Source organism: Centruroides sculpturatus, unplaced genomic scaffold (genome assembly GCF_000671375.1).
Source record: "Centruroides sculpturatus isolate CEXI.00-Female unplaced genomic scaffold, Cexi_2.0 scaffold704, whole genome shotgun sequence".
Lineage (NCBI taxonomy): Eukaryota > Metazoa > Arthropoda > Arachnida > Scorpiones > Buthidae > Centruroides > Centruroides sculpturatus.
The window spans coordinates 300,471-324,751 of NW_019384945.1; the positions used below are offsets into that span (position 1 = coordinate 300,471).

The 24,281-nt window shown below is 28.7% G+C and overlaps 3 protein-coding genes across 8 annotated transcripts in view; 1 reads left to right on the forward strand and 2 right to left on the reverse strand.

Annotated features, from left to right (window-relative positions):
- The window catches only part of LOC111632187 (E3 ubiquitin-protein ligase Bre1-like), a 64,398-nt gene extending 59,030 nt beyond the window's left edge, over positions 1-5,368 (reverse strand). For all 6 annotated transcript variants that reach the window (XM_023376551.1, XM_023376555.1, XM_023376550.1 and 3 more), the window contains exons 1-2: positions 5,267-5,368; positions 1,314-1,481 (exon numbers count right to left, since the gene is read on the reverse strand). In XM_023376551.1, coding sequence (XP_023232319.1) covers positions 1,314-1,481; positions 5,267-5,368 — 270 coding nt within the window. The remainder of the gene's footprint in view (positions 1-1,313; positions 1,482-5,266) is intronic.
- Positions 5,369-13,373: 8,005 nt separating this feature from the next.
- Positions 13,374-20,163, reverse strand: LOC111632174 (multidrug resistance-associated protein 1-like). Its single transcript, XM_023376540.1, has 8 exons — positions 19,990-20,163; positions 19,646-19,900; positions 14,385-14,588; positions 14,163-14,309; positions 14,008-14,092; positions 13,732-13,922; positions 13,475-13,651; positions 13,374-13,385 (listed from the first exon to the last, which is right to left on the reverse strand). Exons 1-8 carry the CDS (start codon positions 20,161-20,163, stop codon positions 13,374-13,376), a joined length of 1,245 nt encoding a protein of 414 aa, XP_023232308.1.
- A 1,074-nt stretch (positions 20,164-21,237) lies between these two features.
- LOC111632189 (vacuolar protein sorting-associated protein 33A-like) overlaps positions 21,238-24,281 on the forward strand; it is a 45,355-nt gene continuing 42,311 nt past the window's right edge. The window contains exon 1 of the mRNA XM_023376559.1: positions 21,238-21,324. The gene's annotated coding sequence lies outside the window, so the exon portion shown is untranslated. The remainder of the gene's footprint in view (positions 21,325-24,281) is intronic.

Here is a 24,281-nt window from a genome sequence, read left to right on the forward strand (position 1 = left end):
TTTATTATTACATCTAGATAAATACAAATTGGGGCTATGGAGTTCATACATTAAACCAGGGATCCCCAAAGTAATTAATATCAACTTCCAGTGGTTAAGGTATTTTCAGGGGTAAACTGAAAACAATTCATTAAAAAAATTATTAATCCAATGGAATAAACTGTTCTATGCACAAAAAGCTAGAACTTCTGTAAATAAATAATATAAAACCTTTGACACTTTTTCTAGCAGTTTCTTTAATCGAACTAACGAATTTGTTATTAATTTACATTTATTAATTAATTGTGTTTAAATTTTTTCTATTTCCATGTATATTTAATGATTATAATTTAAAAGAAATTTTGTTAAAAGAAAAGAAAAAACTTTTTTGTAAAAACAATGATGTCATCAAAACGAAAACAAATTTTCAAATATCTGATGTTCCAAATATTGTCGAACCAGAGGAAGGCCATTAAATATAGCCGAAAACATTAGTTTGATTAAAGAAATTGCTAGAAAAAGCATTAAAGGTTTTATATTACTTATGAATAAACTGTTTCTGAAAGTTCACAATGTTGTAAATCTGTACATTGTATATATGTCTTTTCTATGAAAATGGTATATGGATTACACTGGCTCACCAGATTTATTTATTTATTTATTATTAACTGTATTAGCAAAAAAAGGAGGTGGTTGGGAAAAGGTCGAGGAATCCTTGTAAACAGAAAAAGTTTGGGACTCCTCGCTAAACCCTTGAACAACTCCTCTTCAAGTCTCTAAGTCTCTGATAAAGGTTCCATATATATTAATAATGGTAAACAGTACTATTAGATATTTCATCACCAACTGAATCATCAGACTTACTTTTTAAACATAGCCTGTATTTAACTACACATTAAATGTTGCTATATTTTCATGGCTTTTTTCCTTTATTTCCCATATTTAATGATATTACAATAATAAAAATTCAAAACTCATTTTCATAGTAATATTAAGAACAGAAATCACACTGTGTTTCCACTCTGGGCCAGTTCACCTCTCCTTAGAAACCTGTTAGCTCTAGGTTCCTCATTTGGCCATCATATCAATGTTGACCTTAGTGCAGCCATCCAATTGACATAGTACAACATTTAGGTGTAGAGAAAAAATTACTCTTAAGACTAAGAGAATATCACATGGTATGAAACTACTAAAATAGTATTTACTCAAGTTTTAAGAAATCAAAACCCAAGACAGTAAAAATATACCAACTCTGATTCCATTCAAAAGTGATTTCAACTCAAATCCATGGCCTTGAATTAAATATGATACTTAAATAAACTATGGAAATTCACCTGATTCCAGTATCTATTGACAACACAAAGAACGGCTTCATCACTTGTCTGTCGTTTTTCTAATTGTTCAATTCTCTGCCGTAATTCAGATTCTTGACGCTGTCTTTGTTCCAAGCGTTCTGATAATTTTTTGTTTTGAAACTGTAGTACTTTCATGTCCATTTCTTCCTATAAGAAGAAAATTATAAAAATTTATTAATTATTTTTTATTTAAAATTTATATCTATATAATTTATCTATTAAATCTATTTTTTGATTAAAAAAATTATTTTTTTTACTCTCTTAGCTTTTATTATTTGCCTTGTATTATCTCTTTTCCCTCTTTACTATCTCACTTTATATTCCTCTTCCCTCTCATCCCTTCAACTTCACATCTTCCTTCCGTTTCATCTTTATTTGGGCTATACCTATGAGTGGAGTAGAACTCCAAATAACTTTGAATATTTTCTAAATGACTGAGAAAAAAGAACCATTGCAACATGTTGCCAATTCTTGTGTTCCAATTTATTCTGTGTGTTCTGACAATAGCATTTGTACTTCCAAAAAAGTATTTAAATCTCAACTGAGAAATTACTCTTTAATCCTTTTAACATCATTTGTTGCTTATTTAATTAAAACAATTTAGAAAAAGTTTTTAAATGCAATTTATTAATTTGCAAACTTTCTGTGTGGAAATGAGTGAATGTTTTTGTATTAATCTGAACTGACATGAAACTTTAGCCATTAAATAGTGTCAAAAGAATTTGGAAATGAAAAAATGTTTCTTCAGTTCTTTTTTCAGTTTTCCATAAAAATTTAAACTGTTACTGAGACCAATTCATCCTTACTGCAAGTGCATAACAATGTAAGTAGGCAGTGATGCAACAAGCAAACCAAACTGATTAGAAACATTCCAATTTTGCTTTTTAAACCTACTGTTTTCCTGTGTTTTGACATTTTCCCAATTCATGTCTGTAAGCTTAGCCAAGGCACTACTCTATTTTATTGTAATGTTTTTGCAGTTATTGTCATATTATTTTTATATTGCAAATTTCCCTGGAACTGCTTTAATTTCCCCTAAACCCTCTTCATGCAATTGGACATATTCTGCACTCCTGCCACAATGTGCATTGTGTAGACAGAGATAAAATATTAAAGCCAAACAATTGTGGGGACCAGGGGCCGTCAAAAGTTAGTTTACGTTAGATTAGGGTAGGATCCTGCCACCAGGTGTGTTTTGTCAGACACACCGCCAATTTAGTCAAAACCTGATAGTTAAGGCGCGAGGGTAAGAGTCACTCTGAAGTCCAGGAATGAGCCTCTCAGGAGGATGAATGCAAAGTCAAATACGAATAACATGAGTTTATTATCAAGAATTAAGTTCTGAATAACATTCTTAAAATCCGATTCAAGAAATCTGCCTATTTCTATATATAAAACGAGGGGGCTGCCTAACGGGGGTATCCGAACTACAACATACCAGGAAAAAGAGAGCCGTCTTCTCTCGTAAGTCCAGTCAGTCTCCTGATCCAGTTCTTTCTTCCCTTTTGCTTGGTCCTTCACTGATGTCTGCCAGTAAATGGCGTTCGCTTCTAGACGAAATTTCCTTGCGATTATGGCAGGATGGGTCCACTCAACTCTACTGTTGATGTCCGCCGTTGATGCCTTCCTGGTATGGGATGGTTCGTTGAGAGTCTGGAGAGGCCGGTACTTTCTACCGTTGTCTGCCAAGGAGCTCTGTCTGTGTCTGGATTTGTGCCTCTTTTATATGCTTTTCAGACGAGAGTTATGATATGGCTTACTATCGTATTAGTTTGACTTTTGAGCCGAGTCATTACAGAAGCAAAACTGTTTTCACTGACAAATCTCATCATTATTCATCGCTTGTTTTGGTTACTGTTGTGCCTTGAAACGATGTTCGATCTCTGCTATGATCGGCGGGGGGCATGAAGTGGTGTTTTTCCACTTTCTTTAAGTTTTATTCTCTTACAAATTTATTTAATTATTTAATTGTCCTCTCATCCTTTTCCTCGCATGTTGTAGATTTATTGCCGTTAATTAATATTCTCTAAATCATTATGGAAGTCCCTAAAATCGGAAAAATAGGCAAATTTCTCTTACACTTTGATCCATGTATAAACAATCTCGGTATCTTCAAGATATGGGTTCAAAAGAAAAAGAATATAAAATAAATACAATGTTTAAATACAATAAAATCTCTAACTAATTAATTAAAGTGACAACAAAGTGGCTAAACTAAGATTATTACAGATAATGTAAATACATAAATAACAAACACACACATATATATATATAGTAACAACAATTTGGTGGGAAGGAAATGGTGGTCTTCACACAATTTATCAGATTAATCTGATAGATCATTTGGCTTTAATTAAAAATCAGTTAGTGGATGTTTGACTGAAAGAAACTAATTTTCTCTTTCAACAAAAATAGTAGATACTTAAGTTAATTAATACCTTAAAATAACATTTTTTGATGACACAACATCAAATACTGTATCATCAAAAGGCATTATAAAAGTTTATCATTCATCAATACAGGACTTGTATTGATGAAGGATACTAATTTAAGTATGAAAATTATTTACATTGAGTTAATGATTCAACAACGTTTTATCTCTTAAAATTGTGTGTGTGTATGAGAGATAATCATTTTAAAATAAACGATTTCAATAAATTCCCAGCACAAAAACCTAACATGGAGATCTCATAACAAAATAAGAATGAAAATGTAAAAAATTGCATTAACTTCTTCTCACATAAAAACTTAAACACTAATATAAAAAATTTTTCACGATGTACAAATGTGTTTGCATTTTTCTGAACTTCCAGCAATATCAAGTACATTTCCAATTCTTTATAATTATTATTTTACAAATAATAAGAAAGATTGCAAAACACAATCTAATAATAACCAAATTTTTTTCTTAAAATCTGGTTAGCATGATATAATTTGCATTCACTTTATTTTCTTTCCTTCTTTCAAATAATGTGAACCTACTGTATATCTGCATTAACGACATATAAGACATCACTTAATGTCAACGTAAATAAATTTTTCCTGTTTGAATCTGCTATTCTGAAATTAAACACCACTCTGTTAGAATCACCAATAATCAAAATAATGTCTTTCTTCGTGTAGATATCTGATCACAGTACATCATGAAGACAACTAGATAACAAGCTTGAGGATAGGAAATGCCTTCATGATGTATTACAATGATCAGATGTCTGCATAAAGAATGACATTGTTTCAGCCACTACAAATTGCAAACTTCACAAAAATAACTGCAACTGAGTAGGAGTTATTTTGTGCAATCAGAATAAACATGTAATCACCAACTCCATTAGAAGAGTGTATATTTTAAATTATTATTTTAATACACAAAATATATCAAAATACATAATAAGTTTAAATTCCACTCTTGATCAATCTTTTCAATTAAGTTTAATAACTAAATGTAAATTATTAATATTAGCACAAGATAATGGTCTAACTGCCTACCTTTAATCCAAATTAATTAATATCTAATATTAGTGTTAATATCTAACTAAAAGCTAGCCCAATAAAACTTCAGCTTTAGATATTTGGTAATATTACAAGCTAATTGATTGTTAACAGATTTTGGTTGTAGTTATGTGTATTTTCAATAAATTAAAATTGTAGACTGAATAGAAATCAAGCACTTCAGGACTACAGGAGCTGAGGTATTTAATGATAAAATTTTTTCCAGACCTTTCACCTCAGCTTCAAATCCTCAGTAGGTTGAGAATCTGATGCTGAGATGAAAGGTCTTGAAAAATACTTCATCCTTAAATACCTTGGCTTCTGTAAACCTGCAAATGCCTGATTTTTGTTCATATTAAATTAAATAGGTTTACATTGAAGTCATATGTACTAGCACATTAAAATCATATATTCTTTTAACTATTAGTAAATAAAAGTTGTACCAATGTGGAAACTGGTCCAATTCTGCATGGTTCAAAATGAACTTTTTTGGATGGAGGTTGACTGGATGATGAATCTTGAGATGCAGAACGTTTAGAAGCCATTTCTGCAAAGAAAATGCATTAATATCACATTTAATTACAAATTTAAAAGTTTAATTTATAATCTATAATCTTAAATATATAGATAAAATTAGCATGATTATAAAAAAATTTTCCTAATTAAGAAGGGTAATATTTATTTATAAGATATTTTATATTAATTCATAGATAAATTTAAAAGTAACTGAAACAATTAAAGATTTTATATTAAAATTAATATATTCAATTTCTTATATTTAATGCATAATCTTTCATTTAAAAATACAAATTCTAAACTCACAACAGTTTTATCATTTACTCAATAAAACAATGACAACACAAGAATTAAACATACATTTTAGTAGTAATAATACACAATTTGTTCTTAATCTTTATCAATTTAACTATCAATGATAAACTGTTAATTTCATACAATATTTTCCTAACCTATCATCATCAGGATCATTTCAACTGTCCTTATACAATGTGCTATCATTACTACATAATAAGAAAGTAACTCAAATTCATTTGAGTTACTTTCATTCTATAACAAAACCATCATTACACTCATCTATGATAAGTTGATTACTGTAATCATCATCATTAATGATTACAATAATCAACTTTTTCCTACATTGTTATTATATAATTTAATATCATAAATACATTCAAAAGTATAACAATTTACAAGCAAGGTTTGCAAGTCAGAGGCAATGAGAGAGAGGATACAAATCTATCTTAAATATATAATAGACATATTTCATATTATTTTAAAAATTAATTTTATCAAATTTATTTACTGCATGATTTAACAGATGTTTTGTTGAATACATATGAAATTACATTCATTTACCAAACTGGCTCAAGTAAAAATATAATAGTCAAACTGATTTTAACATCATTTGTTTCTCCAAAGATGAGACTAAAATTAAATGTGATGTTAAACTGAAGAACTTCAAACAAAATTATACATAATAATGAAGTCTACACATTAGCTATGAGTTTGAAAGTTGCATAATTTGGCAATAACAATGCTGTTTGCAATGCAAAATCATACATTTAATATTTCACAGTTACTTCTGACTTCTGAGAAAAGAGATTAGAGAGCTGTCCGTCTTTTAAGCGACGTACTTAGCCCTTGGAAGTAGGAAAGAAGAGAAAGCATGAGATGTGAAGTGTGAAAAGAAAGAAAGATAGGATAGTGTGAAAGAAGGCATGGGACTCGTGGCGTCTGCATCGGCATTTTTTGAACAAAATAATACAATATATACAATTATAATACAGCTGGAGTCTTTCCAGAGTTTAAGTCCCGACAATGTTTACAATAACTTATATTTTGTAAGAAATTAGAATTGCTGATTACATAAGCCCTTGAGGGTTAACAATAATAATTGGAGCAGCGCGATTTCACAGTTACTGAAAGGTTCTGCATTCAATATTAACAAGGAAGATCTGTTCACAAGTATTCACCAGCACTTTATGAAAATGGTACTATTTAGTTTGGCACTATATCAAAGTTATATCACAGTGGATCTCAGCCCATGTTCCATAAATTTACCCCAAGTGTTCAAAAAATATATATAGTTTTTATTGCAAATTTACTCCAATATAATACAACATATTACTTTATTCATAGACAATTTCATGTTTAATATTTTATTCAATACAATAAAGATTATTATTTTATTGCTGTATTGTTTTGTGAAAATAATAAACATGGAATTGCTTCTTGATTTTTGAATGTATTGATGCTAATGATCTGCATAATAAAAAGTATATAAATGGTGTTCCACAGCATCAGAAAAATAGAGAAACACTACTATATCAACTTAGTTGTAATAAGGATTCAAGAAATGAATTTGTTCACTTGTCATGGGTCAGTTCATCAACAATAAGTGAAGAGTGCATTTTAGTTAATCTTTGCCTGCAACAAAATGAACTAACTTTTGATTCAAATAACAGAACTATCCTGTCATTTTGAGTATTAAATTTCAGAATAAATATGTTTTAGTTGTTCAAAGAAAAATTTTATTCACAACATTTGATTCTATATTCCCTTTCAACTTCATTATTTTGAGTTATAATTCAATAGTTTTTGAATTAAAAAATATCCATAAACAATAACTGTCTTTTTTCTAAATAATCCACAAAACACCCATTTTGGCATACGAAAAGGTTTTTCTTATATTATCTACTATATCTTAAATATCTACTATATTTACTTTATACATTGTTATATACAGTACATATATATTGAGTTTAGTAAAAGAATTGAATTCAGAGAGTTAACTGAGAAGCCAGAGTCAGCAGTTTGTATAGTGACTTCATAACATTGTTTTTGTATGCCTGAAAATGAACTGAGAAAACGCGAAAGTACTAGAAACTTTTAAGAAACTGTTTTTTTTTTTTTTTTATGCTACAATAAAGCAGGTACTGATGCAATTGTCATTTATCAAAAATTTGAGGTTAAGACTGGATCAAGATGAACAAAAAATTATCAGTAAATAATGAAAAGTGTAGAATTTGGCATTAAACATAGATTATGTAAATTAGATGATTTAAATAAGTCACCTGGCAAGTGCTGAAATATCTCTCAATATTTTATCCACTAGATGTCCAAAAAACTAACATGATTCCACATAAGAAAATCAAAATGCCTTACATGTAATGAAGTCCCAAACTCAAAAATACATTTTCCTCATTCAATAATTATGAAACCTGCCATGTGTGTGCTTGTGAAATTCTCTCTTAAGTTAATCTGCGCTTTGTCATTTACTAAATAATATTCTTTAAAACATTTTGCATATTTATTTTTAGATGGTTATGCATCAATAATGTTAAAATTCTGTAATTTATTAACATTTTTATTATTGAATATGAGGTTTAATCAAACAATACCCAGACTATGCACATATCTTTATGGTTAGTAAGTGGAGGGAGAACTAGTGACAATATATAGTGTGATCATCAGTTGAAAGTTGACTGCCATTGAATTTGTATTTTGTGTGCTGTAATATTCAAAATAAATTTTCAAAAAAGTTAAATTTTGAAGTACTAATCCAAGAAAATAATTTTACAATAGTACAAAATCCACAAAGTTAATATAAAAGTTATTTCAAAGATGCTATAAATTATTTCTATAATTTATTTATTTTCAATTACAATAAGAATTCTTGCCATATTAGATTTCCTTCCCCTCACTATCAGTAAAACCCTGATTAAAGTACATAAAATACAATAAATGAAGTAGAACAAACCAAAATACTAGTAGTAATTAAAAGTAAGATAATTTTTTTAGTGTAAATTTTTAATAGAATAATTATATCCTAAACCTGAAACACATTATGGATACAATTGCAAATATATGAATTAGCAATCCTTAATTTTCAAAAAAAAAACAATTCTAGCTGAGACCAAAACTGGTGACCAAATTAAGTACAGTATAGTCCAATTGTCATCTGTTATAACAAGCATATAGATATATTTTCTTAATCAGATTTGACATAATTTGGCAAATTAATTTGGTATTCTATTAATAGACTTTTTTTTTGACAAAAAAGTTTTCTATTAATTTTTCAGGAATTAAAGGAAGAAATAAACCAATTTCTGTTGACCAAGTATTTCATTAATGATGCAAAGTTCAAAGAAAATTTTTCCAAAATGAACAAATTTCAACATTACATAAATCCTCTGTTAATTATTAATATGTTTAAATTTTTTAAAAGCAAATATTGTTTACATATTACAAGAATAAATTATCATCCAGGAACAAAAACTAAAATTTGTGAACTGACAAATTCAATCTCTCTTATTCATCATTAGTCAATGGAAATACAAATGTATCTTATATGTGATATATAAAATTAAAATATTCAACATTTTCATTCCTGATTTAATTACAAGTCAGCAACAAATGACTGGTTTTATTATCCCATTAAATTAAACAATGTAATACACATATACTCAATGGGATCATAATTGTAATCAGTCTACTTTGATCTAAATCTGAAAAATAAATTTCCTAATCAAACAAATGTATTCACTTTCATTTGTCTTGTCTCTTCATTCTATTTTATTAGTACTTAATGTTTGCTGAAATTATGTGCATATATGATTTTTATTTACATATAAAATTCATAAAAATTTCAGTTCCTAGCCAAAGATGATTCATCTGTATGATCATAATACAGTTAATTCCGTTTAATTGGGCCACCAGTTAATCGGGGCAGCCACTTTATTAGGCCAAATCTCAAAAAACGGAAACCAAACTAATAATTAATACATAATTTAATTGCTTAATTGGGACAGTAGCAGAAAAGAAATTTAGCAATTTTTGATATACTTTAGTAATCTTCCGAAAATATATAGGCTAATGTCGTGTAGTCCTAACAGTTGGTAGAGACAAAGTGATTTTGTCTTTTGCTTGGTCAGTTTGATTTTTTTGGAGGGGATCAGCATAACAGGATGTATCACATGAGGATTTTGTCTGAGGCGGACCTGAATGAGAGTTACTGACCCTGCTCTGGAGTGAACTAGACAATCCCCTTAAAAGCAAAGGGACAAAGATCGCCAGACAATTTTTCGAGGTCTCTTTATTGAGTAGGAAGATAGCTGGAGTTTCCTTGAAAGGTATTGCGTGCATAATTATGTCTAGATTCAGACAGCAGCCATCCGATTGTTGAGACCAGCATCGAGCTGGCGGATTCTACCTCCAAGTAAAGGAAACTGTGCTCAAAGGAAGACCATAAAATGACTTTTGGACGAACTAAATCAAATATCTATCATTGTGAGTCTGGAAAATTTATAGTACAAATATTTTCTGTATTTTGGTTTAATAAAGCATTAAAATAGGTACCTAATTATTATTTTTTACCTACTTATTTATTTACCTATGTATTACATATTTTATTGTACAATTTATTATTAGTTCGTTTAATTGGGGCAGCCGCTTAATTGGGCCAAAATGGATTAGTCCCAATGTGTCCCAATTAAGTGGAATTTACTGTATATATAAATATTTTGTAAATATATGGACAAAGATATCATTCTACAAACATATTGAAAAATCATAATAATACTAGAACTTCTTATGTATTTAAAACTACAGATAGCCAATAGAGTTGATTTTCAGTTTTAACTTTTTATTCTTGATCTCAATGATTTCAAGAACTAATCATAATGCTTTCAAAATTCAACTATATAAACAAAGTAAACAGATTATCAAATCCTATATTTGGATCTTTTTATTTAGACATGCATTTTATTGAAGTTAAACTAAAAAATAAATTTATTTATTTTAAATACATGAAGTCTTGGCTTAGGATAATTTTTTCTTCTTAAGCTAAAATTATATGATCTATCTGACTGCCTGTGACAGTTTAACTCTGGCATTGTGTGTCACTGTCATATACTCCTACTCTGTGTTACAATGTATATAATACAGCAGATTTGCTTTATAGCAACCTTTCAGAGACCTGTCAAAAGTGGATGTTATATTAAATTTTCCAATTTTTAGTAGGAAGATGCCAATGACATGATACAATTTAATGCATATGTAAGAAAAATAGTCCAAAGTTAACTATCCTTTAAAATTATATTATTTAAGATAATTTTAAAATTTAATTTAAAAAAATGAAGAAAAATATCATCACATATATTTGTTTTTAATAATTAAATGACAGTTTACTCAGAAAAACAAAAAAATAACTCAAAAACAATCAAATGATGGTTACTATATTCTACAAATGTACTGTACCGTACATGAGCTTTATCATTACAGTATAGTGTTGATGATATGAAAAAGTCATTAATCAAAATCAATTTCAGAGTATTAATTCCAGAAATTATGAAGTTTTTACATAACAACTGTCAGTAATCTTCTACAGGACTACTAATGATATGTCTCATTATTATTTTTACTGTGTATTTTTTATTTTGAATTCAAAGATTCATCAGTATCTACATTGCAGATTGTAATGAAAGACTAGTGCTTGTTTTTAATAAATTTGAGTATTTTTTTCTGTTATTTATCATCATTTGTATGTACTAAAATTCTATATCTTACCATTTTTTTGCTATTGTACTAGAATTAAAATTAATCTTTTTATTCTTTCCCTACCAAGAGCAAATGATTATCCAAAAGTGCCCTGTCCCATTTGCGATAACTGATACTTTACTTTATTGGAATTACTGTGTCTAGGAAGAAAATGTAACCAATTTTCATACTTATGTATTGTAATTTTTCCATTTAATTCATTATGAAAATTATATTTACCTGTATAGTATTTTCATTTTTACGTACAATAAATATAATTTTGATTTAATTTTTTTAAATATTAAAGCATATTTTCACATAAGAGAACAGTTCATTTCTACTTCCATATTTGTTGTTTTAATATACAAAATGTTACTCTACCAAGATCTCAATCATTTATGGGATTGATATATTGACAGTAAAACGCATTATGGTTACAGAAGATTGACCAAAACCTTCTGTATTGATTGTAATATATTGTGGCAAATCACTAAATCAAAGGTTGCTATAAAGGGAGAATTTGCTATAATTTTTTACATAAACAATATTAGCATTAAATAGAACATGCTCAGCAAAAGATTAGACAATAACCAAACACCTTTTTTCATTGCCGAGAAACTTTATTTAAAACAAACATTTAAATAAACTTTCAGTGGGTTATTGTTTGAACAATATTAGCTTTTAAATAAGTAAATACAGTAATACTTTAAAAATTTAATAAAAGATAATTGATGGTAAGTGAAAAAAATACCACATTTTAAAATAATATGGAACAAATCAATAAACATTTTTAAAAATATGCAGATTGAGTTCAAATTGAATGATGTAATACACTACAAAATGTGATTAAAAATTAAACTTTGACACTTCATAGGACCTAAAATATTTGACATTTCATATATTTCAGATTTTTCTGTAATGAATTGGACATTCACTTTCAACTCTATCATTTAATTTTCTGAACAAAGTGAACTTGCAAATTCCCAGAGATGATTCCAGAAGTAAAAAATTTCAAATAATGAATTAATAAAATTATTATAAATTAAAATAAAAATTTTAATAATTTTATTATTATATATTAAATTTTCAAATTTGGCAAGTCAAACTGGAGTCAACATTTAAATATATACATGGTAGGTGCCAAAAGTTTCTGGCTTAACTTTGTTTTAGATGTTATAGATATAAAACAGTGATGTCATTTTTCAATGTAGTCGCCATGCAGTTCAACACATCTTGGAATTTGAGTTTTGGAAACTGATAATAATCACTAGGAACCAGGTTAGAGCTGCAAGGTGGATGGTCAAACTCCTCAAACCCACACTCCTTCATAGCAGTCTTGACAAAGGCAGTCGTGTGCACTATTGCATTATCCTGCATGAGGTGAACATGATGCAAATTAATGCAACAAATCTAACTAAAATGAACGTTTCCAAGAGACTTATGCAATATGGTGGGAAAAACTGTTTTATTAGTACACATACAGATGGTGCTATCTGATACTATCATCATTTTATTCCTATCATGTCTGAAATATAATTAGGCTGAAAACTTTTGATGCTTACCTCAAACATTTCTAAAACTATAGAAATTAATTTTTCAAAGTTGTGTACAGGCACAATGAAGTGACGTTTTTCTCAACACTGGGCTAGTTGAATCTTTTATTTACTAACTAAATAAAAGATTCAACTAGCCCAGTGTTGAGAAAAATGTCACTTCATTGTGCCTGTACACAATAAGCAAATACAACACGGTTTCGACAACATCAATAAATCTCCTTGTTTAGTTTCCTGTAATTTACTTTTTTTTCCTTTACCATAATTGCAGGTCAGATGATGTAGAAAAATGGCAACCTTAACTTTTCTACATGTGAAGATACTACAATTAACTCACTCATTTAATTTCTATAAGTGCATATTTGAAAATACTGAAGTTTAATTTGAGGTTAGAATACATTCGTATTCTAAATAAAATCTTTTTGGCTCCAATATTTCAGTCTCAGTTTTTCTTCTATGAAACCATTCATTCCATATGAAATTAAAATAAACTAAAATTTTAAATTAATAACTGATATTATCTTGATTAAAAATATTGTCTACCTTTTCACCAATTTCTGTACGATCACCAGCTGGTAACATTTCTAAATCAGATTTAAGAGCACAGGCTTCAAGAATTTTGTTATACTTATTTTCTTTATAGTGTTTTGTGAATAAAATGTTGTTTCTTAATGTGGTATTTTGAATCCATGCCTGCTGAGGCACATAAGCAAGGGTACCCTTAAAAATAAATCAAATTCAAATATAAAAACCAATTTTAAAAATGACCTTAAAATTAAATGAGTTAAAATATAAATTACCTTAATATTGACTCGACCTTTTAGTTTCTCCATTTCTCCAAGAAGTGCTGAGAGAAAAGATGATTTTCCAGATCCTACTTGTCCAACAATGGCCACAAGTGATCCAGATTTGATTTGTATAGAAATATCTTTTAACATTGGCTTAGAATCCTCCCAACTAAATGCAGCATCTTCTATGACAATTGGATTATCTACATTGAAGTTAATGTTGTAAAAACATAAATTCTTATCATAAAATATTCATCATGATTTAATTCAAATAAAATCTAAATAAACCTTCATGCTCATCATGACCAATGGCATCACGATCCAATTCTTTACATTGAAGAAAACGATTGACTCTTCTTAAAGACACAATAAACTATAATAATCAATTATAATTTAATATAATTCAATTTATTACAGAAAAAATTAATACTTAAAATAATCACCATTGCTGTAAAAGTTATTAACATGGGAAGAAACGCTAAAGGTACACGAAGAATATTAAATAATGTTAATGAAACAAATGCTCGATTTGCATCCAAAACATTTTCAGAATTTACAAAAACAAACATTGTAAAACTTGCCAAACCAACCTAAAATAAAATTTGTTTATTTTATTATTATTCTATTCAAATAACTTTAATTAAAAAAAAATAAATAAAACATACCAGAAATGGTGCACTGGTAAAGAAAAACATTATAAAAGAATTTAAATATGACTGTGTTTTAAGAACTTTGATTTCTCTATTTCGAATATCCATAACACTTTTTTGAAATGACTCTTCCCATGCATACAATTTCAATATTTTTATTCCAGTTAATATTTCATTCATTAGATTTATACGTTTATCTTTATCTTTCATCAAACGTAACTGAAAATGAAACAATGTATTTAAAATAGTACAATAATTAATCAGAATCATTCATTTTTAAAAGATTAGCGAGGTTGAGGCTGAAGTTTTAAATGTGAAAACGTGTACGTCAAACGTTCAGCGCCGCTTTCCTGTAAGCCTAGAAGTTTGACTATGGTGTTTGGAATGTCGAGCATGATTCCACTGACTATCCAAACACCATTGTCAAACTTCTAGGCTTACAGGAAAGTGGTGCTGAATGTCTGACGCACACGTTTCCGCGTTTAAAACTTCGGCCTCAACCTTGCTATTATTTAACAAAAACACAACAATGGAAAAACAATTATTAATTATTTGAAAATTGTTATTGTAATTTTTAGAAGACATTTTACAAAAATTTTATTCTATAGGAATCAAGATTATTATTTCCATTACAATTTAATTTATATATTTATTCATTAAATAATAGATAAAAATTAGCATTCCTAAGAACAATATTTCAGTTTTAAGTTTTTAAAATTATTTAAAAATCTTTTGGAATATTTTTTATAATCTACCATATTTTTATTTTTTAAATTTAAAATTTAGATTATTTTAATATTATTTATTTCCATGTAAAAGTACATAACAACAACACAATAATTTTTGATGATTGATTTAAACATCAGTTATGAAATAAACTCTTGGAAATTATATTATTTATTTATTGTTTATTCATAACAATTATCTATATTCAAATTATTTATTTATATTTAGCAATTTATTTATTATTTTGCAAATAAAAAAATTGCTCTACACTAAAATGAAAAACTTATATTAAAGAATTCAGTTGTATTAAATATTTCCTCATAATTTCAAAACAGAATAATAATGTTAGAAAAGTTTGTTAATTGTTATTTTACAAAATATTTTTTATAAAATAATTTATAAAAACAAATACTTTAAATATTCTGTAAAATATTACAATTTAAATATCTATAGTTTAATAAATTCCCCAAAAAATAATAAAATTTAATTAAAGAATGTATCAAACTAAAGATATTTGCAATTATATTAATCATAATACTTAGATAATCAAAACTGTAATAAGTGTAATCTGATAAATGGAAAATGTGATTGTTAAATTTTACTAATTAATTTATTTAATATTGAGATTTCTAGTTTTTATTATTTTTTTAACTAGCAGATTTACACACACAGAAAGAGGAAAAGAAAAATAATATTTAAGGGCACTAAGTGTAATGAACAAAAACAAAAGATGTGCAGCATGATACTGCACACCACTTTTATTATTTGTATATAATCACTTCATTCAACATTTAATATATGAAAGTCGATAAAGTACAAACTATATAATTTTGAAAACAATAAAAAATAGTAGAATTCTTAACCAATCTGACAATTAGTGTGCTATAAAAGAGAAATTAGTATTCAGTCATGTATAAAATCAGTATTTGAAAATATAATCACAAATACTTAGAGGAAAAAAGTATGAATATATTTCTTCAATTATAATTATTATATTAAAATACATAAATTATATCATATAATTATGTTTATAATTATATAATATGCTGTAAATTGTGTTGTGACAGTCACTTTCCATGTATTATATGTAAATATATTTAGTTACAGCTATTATTTGTAGATATTTCTAGAACTTTCTCTTTTATTTTCTGGTTTATTGTCTAGAGCAGGGGTGGCCAAAACGTGGCGCATGCGCCAAACTTGGTGCATTGGACGATTACAAGTGGCGCTTCAGTCAGTTCTGAGCAACATTGCCAGATTTGGCTTCTTTGCAATTATGAATATTACATAGAAAATTAATTTTTTATAGTCTATCTTGGCAAGTTCATTTGTTACACAATTCATTGCAATCAACTTTACAGATAAAATGAGTGTTCTCCACATAGTAAATTACAGTGCATGCATGTATGTTTATTTTCGATCAGTTTACAGGTGTCTAAATGACAGTGCTAACGTCCCACGACAGTGCTACCGTCCGGACAGTCCAGGAATCGGATTAGACTGCTAACATCTTCTCCCAAGTAGTTCCTGCGACACCTGTTGAGCTTTTTTTTCCCCCTGTATGATACACAATACATTCGTGTTCATGTACACCACTAATATCATATAGAACTATTTTATACGGGTAACTACACTACAACCGCATTTTTCATTGCTTGTGCTGTGGCAAAACTGAATTTTCGTCTTATAAATTGAAATACCTAATTAAGGGGTGGCCGAAATTTTTCTCTGCCCCGGGCAACTAACACCCACAGTACACCACTGCGCATCTAAACTCGTCTATCAAAAAATTGGCGCATGGTATGCAAAAGATTGGCCACCCCTGGTTTAGAGAAGTAATAAACCCAGTGGGAGTGAACAGGAGATATATCAGGTGGACAGAAGAAAATGGATACATTTTTGCATGTGTTGAAGGACAATTGAGAAGATTACTTTCAACAATTGAAAGGAATGAGAATATTGTCAAGTTGTAAGTAATGCTGAAAAATAGATTGTATGAAGCTTTGCCAATGAAAAAAAAAGGATTGCCCAACATCATACCATTCTTGTTCTGCAATATGAAAGAATATGACATTGCCACAATCCACTACTTTGTGCTTTGAGGTACTTCTCCCACATAACCGTTCTCATTTCTCTTCCCTCCCTGTTATTCCAGTCTCCTATATTAAAATACAGTGTATTTTAGGTTAAGATATTGTGGGTTTATGCTCTAAATGTTTGTCATGATTATTTACATTGAGTTAAAATTTTGTTTAGTTGGCAACCTTGAATTGATCCCTTTGTCAACCCTAACATAATATATCTCACAGTGTATTTTTATATACTAAAATAATAATAAAATTTTTTGAACAATAAATATGAAGGTGATATACTTTTGTTTAGTATTTATAACTTATCCACTTTAACTTAAAATTTATCTAAAGATAATGTAATTAAATTTGCAATTAATTGCATTTTTTCTGATTAATACTTCATTGTCTTTTTGTCTGCATTTAAAGCTACAGTTTAAAGTGACGAACAAAACTGAAACTTGATTAACCTGAAAATCTAAACATCATGCTTTTAATAAACACATTTATTAAAGGCATTTATATTTCATAAGTCTGCATCAGGTTTACAATATAGATTGGAAACATGTCAAAAATGTTTGTGTTCTTAATAAATGTGTTTGCTGGATATGCATGATAGTGTTCAGATTTTCAGATTAAACAACAGTTCTTTTAATAAGGTTTAATTCTATTATATTATAATATAAACTGTTAAACAATTTATTAGGTAATAAAATACTTAAATTAATTACAATAATTTTAAATTTAATAATAAATAATGAACTTCAAATCTAAAAGAATAATACTTTATATAGCAAAAGATGGAAATGTTTATGTGAAATACAGTAGAAGTTTATTAATCTGACACCCAATAATCCAAAATGTTTGTTAATCCAGCACCTTCTGGGAGTGCAGTTCAGTAAACAATATGTTGTCTATTTAAATTGTGCTAAACAAATATTACTTCATTAGAACTGACACCTATTTTTGTTTAAGTAACTAGAGTGAATGATCTATTTCCTTTCCCATAGGTCAATGCAAGGACAGTACACCTAAAAATGGGTTTTTCATACTTAGACATGTATGGCTTTTGTGAATCTTATGTTTGGAAAATAAATATTATAATTGTGAGAATGAGGAGATTATATCCTTTCATTCTCACAATTACATTTATAGATAAAGATTAATAAAACATAAGCTGGAACATAACATAAGAACCATCTTTAATAGAACAATATACAGTGTAAAATAATTGACATAAATATTAATTTGGATACCAGTGATGAAGACTCACCCAGTAATAGTTAACCAAGTGGTCTTTGATGAAATCATGCAAAACAAACAGATTACCAAGATTTTTGCTAACACCCAAAATCAAGGCTCAATATCAGAAGTACTTCTCTTCCACCTTAGAATCTATGTTAGAAATAACATGTTTCTTATTGATTTACAGAGAAAATCTTGGCCAGACAAAGAAATTATAAAATCCCAAAATGTAAAATCAAAATTGTTAATAACAAATTTGCTCTTGTAGGGAGGAAATAGGGAAAAGAAGGTTGGACACACTAATCCTCAGGAATAGCAACAACAAGATACAGAACCAAAGAAAAAACAATATACCATTAAACAGCATGCATGCTAATTTCATTTCAACTTTTTCCAAGTTTTTGGGAACTAAGAAACTTTCTTCAGTCCAATCCAATTTCAAACTATGTACTCCTTTCTTCACAATGTTCAAATCTTGACAAAATTGTCTAAAAAAATATCTCAAAATACTTCAGTTACATTTTCCTTTCAAAGAACGAAAAGCACCCATTCTGTTTCTATTCAGGATCTTGAAAAAATTCTAAAAGTCAAAGTCACTCTAATCACACATTTTCTTTTAAAGTTTTGTTGTAAGTTTTATATCTAAAAGAATCAATGTGTAATCCATATAACATTAACAACTTCTACACCAACCATTTGAGGTCACTATTTGCCAACTAATAACGTGAAAGAGAGACAGTCAAGACAAAAGACTTGAAATAGACAGGAGGAAGGATAAACAAGTGAATCCAAACTAAAACAAAAACAAATCCAATATTGCTATAAAGCCATACGAACTCAAATCATTGGAAATGTTGATTTTATGCAATAATGTGTTTATTTATGTTTTTGCAGGTTTTTAATCAATCTTAACACAGTATAGTTATGTACTGTATCATCTTCAGACTGATTAAAGAACATATGTACACAAATCAGAAACATATAGCAGCATGCACTGGTACAAAATGAACAGCAAAGTCTACAACATTCAGATTTCATATAACTTATCAAATTTTATAAAAAAATACAAGAAGTCCAATATTCTGGTACTACTCTTGTCTCAGATTAACAAACTTCCTCTGTATTATTTTACTTTATGTACTGTATATTATTTACAATTTTTAATCATAACTATAAACATCCAATTATAATTTTAAAAAGAAACCAAAGAAATATTATTAAAATTTCCAAATTTACCTGTAATTGTTTAAGCTTCGCAGTTATCACACCATTGATAGGAATGAATAATATCATTACAGCTAAACCACCAAGTGTTGATATTCCAAGTTGTTGCCACAACAAATAAATTGCAATTCCTATTTGTAATGGTGTGGACCATAATAAATTTACTAACTGAATATAATCCATCATTCTTTGTGTATCTACTGCCATTAGATTAACAATTTCTCCAACAGTGAAATCTCTTTTAGCAACACTAGATAATATTAATGACTAAAAAAATTGTGGTTAATTAAAATATAATAATTACTGTAAAATAAAAATATTTAATTTGCTTATATATACACAACATTACTAATTACTTTTTTATAAATTGCAGATATAACACAGGATCGAATTCTCATTGCTACAGTATAGACTTTAAATTCATACTGGCTGTTAAAAAATGATTCAAACATTGAAGAAAAAAACATTATTGCAGCATAAACAAAACCTCTCCAATAAGGCTCATTTCCTCCAACAAATGCAATAAGCATACTGCAAGAATTAAAGAGAGAAATTTTACTCTACAATCTACTTTATTATAAAATTAAATATTTATTAAATACTAAATAATAAATAAAACATCATAAAATAATAACAACAAATAAATAAAAATTAAAATCACAAAAATTTAACAGCATATATTCAATTATCCAATGCTTATGACTGGGTTACAATTTTAAAATTACAGACCTATACATTCTTGCTGTCATGCATTGTCTGTTGCCCATCTGTCCTTTAATCTCAGAAACAGAATTAGATAAATAAAAATCATGACCAGGTACATAAAAATTAGGAGCTGAAGGTCCTTATTAACAAAATATGAACTTCCAGTCTGAACTGGAAACCACATGATTTCAATTCAAAACTTTCTCAAGAAAGAAGTTAGCTATTTGACTGGCTTTACTCAGTTGTTATCAGGAAAAGTATTATNTTGTTTATTTTAAACAATCCGGATAATCGAAAATCCGGATAATGGAGGTCCGGATAATGGAAGTTCTACTGTACTATATTTAAGGACAATTATTATATTTTAATCTTATCGCTGCTTTGTGTTCCTTAATTCTTAACTCTGTCCTACCTGTTTCACCTATATAATCTTTTGGGTTTTGAATTACAATTAATTTTATATACAACACCTGTTTTTTCAATTTATCAACACTAGTTTTATATTTTTTTTTTCCTTTCATTATAAACATTATGTGAAATTTTATTGGTCAAAGATGGGGCCAAAACTATATTGTCCTTTTTTAGGATTTTACTACAATTGTTATAAATACTTTTAATATAGGGCTAAAGGCTGTAAGATAGTCTACTGGAATTCTTGTGATTTTTCGGATTAAAGAGACATATATATGTATGAACAAATAAACAGCTACCATAACAGATATTTGATAAAAAAAATTTTCAGCACACTTAAACAGTGTATTTTTTGGATTGTATTTAGGCCAGACTTTAATCTTTAAACTAAAATATTTTGTTTTATAGATTAAAATCTAGCCTAGAGCCTAGAAGAATTTGTCATTTAAATATTTAATTATAATACTGTATTCATTTTTTAACTATAAGATGTTTTATTTTTAATTTAGGCAATTATCTGGGATGAACAGTTAACAGGACCATTTGGTCTCATTGCAGAATATGTCTTGTTACAGGTTAGTATTATTCTATTTTACAAATTAAATTTTTAAATATCAGATATAGACTCTCACTTAAATTCAAAATTTCCAGCAAAACACCCAAATTCAACATTCAAATGTTTGCCTTTGCAAAAATGCACAAACTATGACAACACTTGCATCCTGTGATCAATAAAGCTAGATTCCCAATGTTTTTGTTGCAAGATCAGATCCATCATATGCTAAAGCGCCACCTTCAATCATATATATATATACGATCTTTGATTCAGGTGCACTTTTATCCAAACTTACTGCGATTAATTTAAGTGGGAAGGAGTATCTTATGCTGTTCAATTTTGTATCCATGTTTCCATCTGTTCATTTAGAACCATGTTTTTGTGCTTTAAGAGATTTCTTTCTAAGCACTACCCCTGATACTCAATCTTTCCACTTTGATATTAGAACAGAACACCTGTTGTGCTATTCCTCATGTTTTTTACTTTGATAAGTGTACCTACATACAAAAAAGGTTGGTACCTATAGATAGCCCCATTTCAGGTGATCTTTGTGAACTGGTTGTGTGAGAATTGGAGGAACGGTCCTTAGTAAACTTTGAACATAATATCCTCATTTATACCCTATACATTGATGACATTTTGATTATATGGAGAAATAGGCTGGATGTTGAAGATGTATTAAAAGTGTTCAATAATAAAAACTACGGATTAACACTAAAATTAGATCAAGAAAGCCACAAGGACATTAATTTCTTGGACATCAAGATACAGGTAGCGGATAATAAGTTCAACACCACAGTGTACCGCAAACCCACTTACATTCCCCCCTATTCATACTGGCCAACTCTGCTGACCCTTAGTGATATAAGGTGTCCACATTCCATACACTTGTGGCAAGAGCCCACTCACATTGTATGCAGCTCTTAGATACTAACAATGAGCTAGAACAACCAAAACATATTGTATCAAAGCATGGGTATAGCCACTCATTTATCAACAATATAATGTCCACATATCAGGCCATGTCAATCAACACCAGTACTAATGTTAATAACACAGAAGAGAAACGAGCAGTCCTAAGCTATGAACCATCCCTCCATCACATATACAGGAGGATTGTCAAGGATTTAAACATATGCATAGCATACAAAAAGAAACCCACCATGTTCTGCTTTTGTCTAACACGAAAGATGGCACTGAGGACGCAAGAGCACTTGGAGGTTACTACAGGATGATAGGTTCAACAGGACATTAACATACATTGGTTCCACATACAGATCATTACAAGCCCGGTTACGAGATCACAAGTATGACGTTACAAAAGGAAACATCAACACTGCTCTGGCCCAGTATGCCACAGATCTGGAAATTTCCCTGTTATGGGATGAGGCAACAGACAACACATAAGAGCATTAGAGGCCACAGAAATCTACAGGATTGACATAAGAGGAGCATGCATCAACACAGATTATATTCCCATACCAAATGCATGGAAGTATTATTTAGACTCTTAAAGGAATATATATTTCTTACTATACGTCACAGCCATTAAAAAAATTTTTTTTTAAATTACATATAGAATGCAGCTACATTCTATAAATAGAACAGTTATTTTCATTTGACATTTCCTGATGAAGGCCAATAAAGAAGTGGCTGAAAACTTTTGAATGTTAAATTTGGGTGTTTTGCTGGAAATTTTGCATTTAGGTGAGAGTCTATATATATCATTCCAGTTTACTGTTGTGGTTTTTAAACATCAGTTATTCTTTAATTAGAATGTCTGTAGATAATATCAATATTGAACTGTCTGAATGTTTTAATCAAGTGACAGCAAAGTAGAATCAGCAAATAGTTCAGATGATTTTTGTTCAATTAGAAACTGGTGTGAAATAATATCAGATAATCCTGCTCTTCTGCCATTTTCATTTATGAGAAATTCTGGGTGCATGTTTCTTTCAGAAGTGACAGATATTTTGATATCTTAGAACACTTCTGGCTGTTTTTAGATGAAAATAATAATTGATATTATTGTTACTGAAATGAATAGATATGCCAAAAATCAAGAAGGAAGTAGTTCTAATCCCCGGATACCTGTCATGGAAAATGATATTGTTTTATTTTTGACAATAAATATAATTGAAGGTATAATTAGAAAACCGGATGAAAGGATGTACTGGTCTATGGATGGGTTATTTTCCACTCCTATTTTGCCAAAACTGCTCTCTCAAAGATGATTTTTAGCTATTTGAAAAAACTTGCACTTCTGTAATAATGATGAATATTATCCACAGACCCATCCCAAGAAAAATTAAATAAAATTTAGTCAATTTTTAAAAATTTAAATGAAAAATTTTTGAAATTATATATACCAGAAAAGAATATTGCAGTGGATGAAAGTTTAATGCTATTTAAAGGCCATTTTTACTGGAAACAGTACATCCCCTCAAAAGATCTCATTTTGATATAAAATTTTACATGTTATGCAAATCATCATCTGGATACATGCACTCAACCTCAATTTATATAGGTAGAGGAACTCTGTTGAATGACAAATATAAAAATATACCTACTACACTGCAAATTGTTTTATCCTTAATGGTTACTTTATTGGAATAAGGCTACTTAATAATTTTTATACGTCATCACAGTTTAGCCAATTATCTTATTTCTTGCAAAATCAATATACTGTAAGGTCTCTTTTTATGTGGATTATTTTTATGCGATTTTGAAGTTGTGCGGTTTGTATTTCATCCAAAAATTTCTTGGACAAACATACATATAGGCTTGTTTAGGAAGCCCGCGTATAGACAGTCTCCAAAAATCGTGGAACTCTCAAAGCTCACTCCATTTGTTCCACTGACATATAACGTTTATGGATGTAAAGGACAGCTAGATCTACCTTAATCGCTTTAGTTCCTAGCAATTTTTGATATAAATGTAATTAAACATAAAAAATACTTAAAACTGAAAAAAACG